The sequence below is a fragment of the Phalaenopsis equestris genome, unplaced genomic scaffold, assembly GCF_001263595.1.
Source record: "Phalaenopsis equestris unplaced genomic scaffold, ASM126359v1 Scaffold000006, whole genome shotgun sequence".
Lineage (NCBI taxonomy): Eukaryota > Viridiplantae > Streptophyta > Magnoliopsida > Asparagales > Orchidaceae > Phalaenopsis > Phalaenopsis equestris.
Window position 1 is genome coordinate 2,521,863 of NW_018164448.1, and position 9,057 is coordinate 2,530,919.

Consider the following 9,057-nt stretch of genomic DNA (forward strand, 5'->3'; position numbering starts at 1 on the left):
TTTGTATGACTTTGATTTTATATATGAATTCTGAGTTTTGTTGTGTTTTCCACATGAGATCTGAGTAGTTTTCTCTGTCTTTCTCCTTGTTTTGAGATTTGTGAAATGGTGATTTAAATTGGTGAAGCCATGAAAATGATAAACAAGTATGTTGCAGATTCAGATAAACTCTACATGAGATCGAAGTGAGAGTCGGTATCCTCCCAGCCTAGCCGCAGATTCAGTAAACAAGCATAGGATTAGTCAATGTTCTTTATGCCTGGACTAAAGGGTAAAGAATATGTATGCTCCTATTTGACACAATATAATTTGAACTAATTCACTTTATCCATTCATTATAATTTCTTGACAAGGAGAATGATGCTTTCTTATATATTGAATATCACATTTGAACTTTTATTAGTATAATTAGTTATTTAATAGTTATCAAATTTATATATTTATTTCAATTGCCTATTAGTGACAGATAAGCAATTTGAACTTCGTTGTTGTGATTAAAGTATTACTTTTCTAAAGTCTTAGTTCGTAGTTCTAATCTTACTCCCTGTGGGATCGATATCTAGAACTCATTAGAGCCCTATATTAATTGAGCGATACGTATACTTGCGTTGATAAGTGTGACTTTACAATTATTGAATATTTATTACTTTCATGTTTATCTTATAGTTTTAAGCATATATAAAGTCGCGGTCAGCAACTCATCTTAACCCGTGTCAAACCCAAACCAAACCTGACTTAACTCAGGTCAGCCCAACTGAACCCAAGGCAAACCCAAACCCAACCCATGTTAACCCAATTTAACTTGGGTCAAACTTAAACAAAGGCAACCCAACTCAACCCAGATTAAAACCAAATCAATCCGGGTTGATCCAACTTAATTCGGGTCAACTTAAATCAAACCTAACTTAGCTCAAGTCAGCCTATGTCCAACCCAAGTCCAAATTAGCTAACCCATATTGTACAGTAGCTCAAGTTTGAGCTAACCTAAGTTGGAAAATAAGCTTATCCTAGCCCGATCCTGACCCAAGTCTAATTCAAGGCTAAAAATACATGTTATGTTATCTCATATCATTTCATATGTTATTTCCATATGTTATTTAATATTCCATATGTTACTTCATGTTTTATATGTTATTCATGTTTTATATGTTATTTTATGTTAAAAAAACAAAAAAAAATTAAAAGATATAAAAAACAAAAGCAAGGATGAGAACTGCTCAGTTTTCTCCGCAAGCCTCATAAACAAACCAAATCTCAAATAAAAAAACATCAAATTTAGAGAACTCTGATTTCTCAATATGATTGACGAAACTTAGAAATCAAGCAATACATTAATGCAAATATTAAACTTCAAATATGTATCTAAAACACACCAAGATAAATAACAAGAACAAAACATAGGTATATCCAGCACAAACTTTAGGCTTGCTAACTTAAACATCAAACCAAGGGCCAAACACTCACCCTAAGTTAGTCTGAGTATAAAAGCCTTGGTTAGTTTAGATAACTAGTGAGTTCTTAGGTCCTTTTTGCCTTCTGAAATGGAGAATGATGAACAAAATCACAGAGGATGTGAAGAGCAAGCTTCCGAGTATGACGATGAATACACTGATTCTGTTTAATTTTTCCTTCGATGTTGAAGAATGATTTGCTGTTACCGATGGTGCAATCTGCATCTTGATGTAAGCTGATGAGTTGTAGTTACCCGAAGAAGAGTTTTTCAAGGAGAAGATCTCCGTAGGGAGATAACAATCTCCATGGAAAAAATCTCCTCCATACTTAAAAAGTGCAGCTTTGCAGGAGCAATTCATCAAACAAGCTTGCTTACAGGTCTCTTCATCCGTTCCACGAAGAGCAGCAGCATTCGGATCGATGTAATTGAAGTAGGAGATGTTGCCCAAAGGCAAAAGGCGATGGTTTTCTGCAGATTGACAGGAAATCTGATTCACAGGAGAGCAGCTTTTAAGCGAATTGCCCCTCTTGAAGTAACTGGAGTCTCCAACACTAGTATTTACAGGACAACTGCACTGTCTTTCTGAACAAATCCCATACTCCCCACAAGCCATGGGATAATCGCAGTAACCAAGAAGAAAATTTGTCAAATCAGACAACATCGTTAGTCCTTGATTGAAATTCTGTCCAATTCCATATACTCTCAAATGGCCATCGTAATCCAATCTAATGAACAGAACAGCCCAATTCTCCGGGAATACAATTACCTTAGCATTACCATCAGGCCATATAAGGTGGCCGTCCTTCAACGTGAGATTGTAAGCTGGAGTTATTTTCCTGATATTTTGGAATAACTTGAAGTAAAGCTGAGGAGGGCTGGAGTTAACATAGGCGTAAAAGCCGTCTCCTAGAATCGAGAGATAGTACATACCTCGAGTGGTATTATCGGCAAGGTAATTGGAAGTAAGGCTTTGTCCAAGTTTTAGCGTCTGGCCATTAAGCAGAGTATCCGTTGGGTGGTCGAAGGAAGACCAAACAGTCTCATTTTTGTCGTTGAGAAGCATGAGATTGCCGAAAGAAGTGAGATTCAGGGATGAAACAGAGCGGTTTGAGGTGTTGGTTGACCAAACGAAGGTGCCGTCGGAGTCAAGGAGGATCAAGTCACCGCCTTTGGTGAAGTGAAGGATGGCGTTCCAATTGACAAGGCGCTCGCGGTTAGCCGACCACAAGAAAGGTAGGTCGTGGTTGATATTAGTGTAGAGTTCGGAGAAAATGGTGGTGTTGATGAGGAAGATGGAGAAGAGGAAGCCATGGCAGGGGGGGAAGCAGTAGAATCCGCAGGCGAAGCTGGGGCCGCCGGAGCTCTTGAGGAGGATGATGCGCACTTTGGCGCCGCTGATGAAGTTGATTGAGTTGGAGGCGAAGTGGCGGTTGTTGATCCAGGTGGTGTTGAGGTTCGCCGAAGGGTAGTCATATCGGCTCTGTGCGTGACAGAGGAGAGAAAGGGAGAAAAGGACGAAGATGAGGGTTGGTTGCATGATGAGAGTAAACAACCATAGATTTCAATTTAGAAAGTTCAACTATATATAAGTAAGAGCCGTTGGGCATATTAGACTTTATTTTTTATGGCAGATTCTGTCAACCTTAGATGGACAGAACAATGATGAACAAGTAATTTAAAATAAATTAAGATGTCATGGGCAAAATGCTCATTTGCCATTTGGTCTTCCTTTCATAATGGGACAAAAATTCTAAAAATCAAATGTCACTAAAAATCAAATTAAGAACATTCTTCTTGGAACTTTATTCAAAAGATCTAAAAGATTAGGGGGATTTACATACATAACACACAATTCGTATGCTTCTTGGAACTTTATTCAAAAGATCTAAAAGATTAAGGGTATCTTATATGAGCATTCATGAACATATGGACATAATTCTTATGTATTTACATATCTTATGCCTAAATTTTCATATTTACACATGTAATAATCTTTAGTATCACATGAAAAATAATACTATTATCATGCTTTATTATTGAAATAATGATTTTCATGTACAGGTCTATTTCACTAAAGTGCTGTGTAATTATAGAAGTTTTATGTGTGATATAGGTAAAAGTTTTTTATATGAATATTAGAACGACTCTTAATTCCTTATATAATTCTCTCTCTCTCCCTCTCTCTCCTCTTAAATAAAAAATTTAAAAAATAATAAAATAAAAATACTGACTTCAGATGAGGTAGACGAATTGCTGAGTATTCTGGGGCATTTACATTCATGCCACACAAATTTTATGTATTGACATATCTAACCCTTAAAACTTTGCTTTTAACATACATACCACCCGGATATTTCATATCACATAAAAATAATACCATTAACTTTTAAAATGTGAAATACCACCAATTATATATGTATGTTCTCCATAAGAAAAACAGTCGGCATGAATCTTGATTAGATTTGACGGTCTAGATGAGGAAAAATATATCAAAGGAGGCTCCTCCCGCATGATTTGTTTCTTTCCTTGATCAGTGACTCATACCAAATTTCGATCTTTTCCTTCTCTTCTCCTGCTCGCACTTTCTAACTTCGTTTTCTTCGCTTGTTTACTGCCTCCTGCGGCTATATAGAGACAACTGGGCGTGGTTTAGGACGTCGATCCCCACCTCTCCTCTCCTTTTTCCTCAAGATCTTTCTTTTTTCCTGTTCTTTCTCCTTTTCAATTTCGCTTGAAACTAAGGGTGTAAATGTGTCAAGCCGACTGGACGTCGATCCCCACCTCTCCTCTCCTTTTTCCTCTAAGATCTTTCTTTTTTCCTGAAACTAAGGGTGTAAATGTGTCAAGCCGGCCGTTAGAGATGGAACTCAATGGGCTAAAAAGCCAAGCTCAAGCTAGTGCCGACTTGACTCGTTAGCCAGTGAGCCGGCTCGTTTAAAAAAAAATATTAATATAAAATATATTCAAAATATATAAAATTTGAAGATTTTGTTTTTAAAAGTATAAAAAATATTTTAAAAATTAATATTTTTATTTTATATTAAGTAATATTTTATTATTTCTTCTAATTGATGATTTTATTTAACATTTTATTATGTCACAACCTTAAATTAATATTATTTTATCTCAACATATGTATAAAAAAAATGTATATTTCACTTAAAATTTGATAATAGTATTAATTTCGGTATGGTGCTAAAGATTTGAGTATTGTGAGTGTAAATGTGAAGGTTAGATGTGAAATATGTAAATACATGAGAATGCATGTTATGTATGTAAATTTCCTTATTGACAATTTATTTTGTATGTTCAAACTCAATGAAATTACCCAAATGCCATTTCTGAGAGTATGTTTGGCGCAGCTGCAGTTTCTTGTTTCTTAGCTTTTCAGCTGCAGTTGCGCTGCCCCAGGAAGCCGCTGCAGGGAAGCTGACTGTCTGTTTGGTGCAGCTGTATGAAATCAGCCGTCGGGCAGCTGTTTATGGAAAAATGACCACTCCACCCCTCTTCAATAGCTGTTTAAAACAAAATATAAAATATTTTTTATATTAAATAAATTATTTCTCGAAGAATAAATTTATATTAATGAATAATTAAGTAGTTTAATAATTAAGAAAATTTGTATTTATATAAAATAATTAAGAACATAAAAATATATTTATAAATTTAATTAATTGATCAATAAATAACAATATATAAATTTTAATAAAATGAAATTAAGAAAATTAAAATTAATGAAAAGCCTCGTAATCACCTGCCTTTAAACTTTAAAGAGAGAATATGAAGCATATTTTCCAATTTCATCGGTTTAAGCTTATTGCTTGATGTTTTAAAAACACAAACTCTGCATTGGCATATAGGCTTGTGTAGAGAAAATAGGGCGAAGAAAAAACAAGAACGGCACAAATCCAGAAGAACACAGAGATTTAACGAGGTTCAGCAAAGATGCCTACATTCTCGGGAGCAGAGCGGTGACCTCCTTTTTTTAATTCAGAAAAGAATACAGAATAAAAAATTCAACTCTTTCAAAGACCTAGAATTACAAACATGTCTATTTATAATCCTAGAGTAAACCCTACAGTACAATATGTAATTACCAAATTACCCCTGTACCGTATAACGGGGTGTTGACCCAGCACCCCCAACCCACATAATGTAACTTCCCGATTTGGACAGATTCTTCCGCTTCGCTCCAGCGTCTGTCCCTATATGATATATAAGTCATACCATAACAGCTTGTGAAGCAGAGATTACCTGAAAAAATGAAGGATAGCTTCAAAATCTGAACTTGTAAGAAAACCAAGACATATGACATTGGAATTTCTGCAGATTATGGTATTTAGATGTTTTACAGAAAAAGAAAATTCAGTGGAAAAGACGATTTAGCAAGAAATGGCATTATTTTGATTATGCTGTGTAAATCGCTCGAACTATATTTTGCAGTTAAGATTTTTCTGTGAGTTGATACAAATAAATGATGTAAAATCTTTGGAATCCATTTAAGCAGAAACTAAAGAAGATGATAGAAGCCATACATTGGCTGTTACTGATCAATTCAGAATAAAACAACGCTCAATAAACCATTTTTAAAATAATAAACTTCAAATCCAAACTAGTAGATTTCACTACGATGCACAGTATATGGTTTCCAGAGAATATGTATCCAATCTGCTAGACGACTGCTAAACAAATGAAGCAACAGTACTTAGAACAATCTACATGGCTACTAACTAACTTTTCATTAGATTGGGATCAATGAAATACTTGAGAGAACTTCATTTGGATGACGGCCTGAGTGATAAATCGCCCAAACTTCAAATGAGCTTATCTAGCTCTGCAGCTTCAGCAGTGCTTGCTTCCTCATCTCCCTCCCTCAGCTTATCCCTGAGAATACTCTCTGCAACAGCTTGGTTCAGATCAGTTAAGAACTGATCCTCCTCTTCCTTTGCCACTAGGAGGTCTGCAACAGCTCTCTTCAGTTCAGGGGTCAGCTCATGCTCCTTTTCATCCTGTACACGGCTTATACTAACATGAAAACTGAAACTTACATGCTTGCCACATATATACACGGCTTATACTAATACTAACAGAAATAGTGGAACTGTAAACAGAACGGCAACGAGGAACAAGTAGAGAATGAAAATTAATGAAGTTGAACCCAAATGATTGAAATAAAGCTGATGAGAATTCAACTAAGATGCCTTATCTGAAACTAAAGGCATCTTATTTACTTGATTCCACGCTCATACTCTTGATTTTGTGCATAAAAAAAAAATTCCTGCATTGATGGCTATGTTCCATGTTTATTAATACTATGATATTTGTTCCTGTAATCAACAGTGCCATTGTTACTGATAGCATCAGAGCATCAGAAAATTGATTATAACATAACTAACAAATAAAACACGAGTAAAAAACAATTAACAAATTGATTAATGACAAAATACTATCACAAAGGATATACAAAAGATAAACAAATTGATTAATGACAAAACCAATCACGATCATAAAGACATAGCTCTGATGAAAAAAACACTATCATAAAGGAAGTATAAAAGATCACCATTATACATCTGAAATAAGTAAATAAATCCAAGAAAAATAAAGATTCTTACAAGATGAAATATAAGTAGATACCAATCCTTGAATCATTGTAAGTTGAAGTATTTCCCGAACTCCCCACCTTATGTTTTTGGAAGCCTGACTAAGATGTTCCCAAGGATTTATGTAAGCTTTAAATGGATGAAACATAAATTAATAAAGTGTCATTGTAATAGTAAATATGAAATTTCACTTTAGGCATTAAACCCACCATAATTGAAGCATATCAGATACAAAATCATAAGAGTCATGAATACAAAATCACAAGGGTATGAATATAAATCATAAGTATATATTGCATATTCTTTATAGAAATATTAGCAAACATACCACTTAATTTAAAGAGGAGTGACTGGATTAAAAAATTGTATCTCATAAAATATTGCTATTGCAAGCATATTGAGTTTTAACTTTAGAGGTGGAGCAATTATCCTGATAAAACTAGAAGCCTCCCACCATGACTGATGGTCTGCTAACTTGAGTTGCAGAAGAAACCAATACCATCCAATCCTTATGTATGTGCATATAACACAAATCTTAATTTTGACAAACATACTGCCTTACTTAATCTTAGATGCTACAAATGTTACATTTCCTTTGAAAATATTATAATTTAATTAAAGTCGATCGATTTTGAATGAAACATTAAATCGATTTGAGATTTATGAAATACAGTTAAGCATTTCCTCAATGGGCCTCTTAATGGAAATAAAAGGTATTGCATTTCTTTCTCAATGTACTAGCACATAAAAGATAAAGAAATTCGCATAAACAACCCATTTCTCACTTCAGTCCTGATGCTAAATCCAATCGATCTCTCCCCAATGCCAAAACCATGAAACCTTATGGACAGAGAAGATGAGTGATGGCTTTTCAAAAGTAATTTATCGATAAATAATCTTTAAATTTTAAGAAATTTAATCCAATGTAATGTAACCATGGACTTTTAGCACTTCTGCAATCCATCCAAATAAGAAAACACATTCCAAATTTCAGCATTATTTTAAAGCAGTCGCTAGAATTAGTTTGTCTGCACATGCCTCACATTTAAACAAGTTATACGTTACCTACAAAACAAAAGTCTTAAATAATTTTTTTAAAAAAAAGAGGCAGAGAAAAGAAGAATGGGACGGATCAGACCGAAGAGGCAAAAAGAGCCAATGAAAGAAGCTGTGAATGTAAAGAGCTCGAGAGGCGCACTGTTTCCGCTGCAGCGACTAATGCTATCTTCTTCGATCGCCACGGTCGAATGTGTCCACTGACAAAAGAGATCGATTGCAATTTCTGTAAGCCATTGTGTGCATCGGAGATCACGAATTCAACGAAAGACTGAAATGAATATCAGTCAAGCAGCGGTACCTTTTTCCGGCATGAAATGCTCGATCCACATATGACACAACGACTTTTTGACGGGCTGCGTAGCTTTGAGGGAGAGGATGGAAGAAAAAGGAGGACGATGGACAGGGCTTCGTTTCGACGAGTAGATAAAGGAAGAAGATCGAACAAGCCGAACTGCCGAAGATGACTGACAAACGAGCCGAACTGCCGGAGAAGATGACCAACGAACAGACGAACGCGAGAGGAGGGGGAAGGAGCAGAGCTTGACTTCGCGTAACAACCCGAACGATCGAAGGGCAACCGAGTAAAAGTAGAATCGCAGAATGCGGTCCACAAGGTTGATTCCGCGACTGACTTTTAGCGAAAATTTCTCCAGTGGTGGCCGCGAAGTTACCCTATCGCGCTCCCAAAGAGGGGAAATCAGCGATGGAGTGCCGCGAAGCCCTCCAGCTGCGCCGCCAAACATAACCTCAGTCTTAACTAAAATTCAATTTAAATATTAAATATCCAAATTTTAGGGAATTTATATGGATTATCGAATTGGTTTATAAGCGGCAAGTACTAAGAAATACGGGCAATAATGCAAAAGACATCTGGTGTTAAATTCGTGATAATAGAATAGTACTATATTTTCTGACTCGAAGACTTCGTGAGGGTGCAGGATT

At 35.6% G+C, this 9,057-nt stretch overlaps 2 protein-coding genes across 2 annotated transcripts in view; both read right to left on the reverse strand.

The window, feature by feature from the left end:
- Window positions 1-1,499: 1,499 nt before the first annotated feature.
- On the reverse strand, window positions 1,500-2,990 carry LOC110018289 (epidermis-specific secreted glycoprotein EP1-like). The gene has a single exon (XM_020715558.1). It carries the CDS (start codon window positions 2,988-2,990, stop codon window positions 1,500-1,502), a length of 1,491 nt encoding a protein of 496 aa, XP_020571217.1.
- Window positions 2,991-5,618: 2,628 nt separating this feature from the next.
- The window catches only part of LOC110018290, a 4,395-nt gene continuing 956 nt past the window's right edge, over window positions 5,619-9,057 (reverse strand). The window contains exons 2-5 of the mRNA XM_020715559.1: window positions 8,414-8,787; window positions 8,195-8,312; window positions 6,218-6,462; window positions 5,619-5,707 (exon numbers count right to left, since the gene is read on the reverse strand). Coding sequence (XP_020571218.1) covers window positions 6,268-6,462; window positions 8,195-8,312; window positions 8,414-8,787 — 687 coding nt within the window. The 3' untranslated portion in view covers window positions 5,619-5,707; window positions 6,218-6,267. The remainder of the gene's footprint in view (window positions 5,708-6,217; window positions 6,463-8,194; window positions 8,313-8,413; window positions 8,788-9,057) is intronic.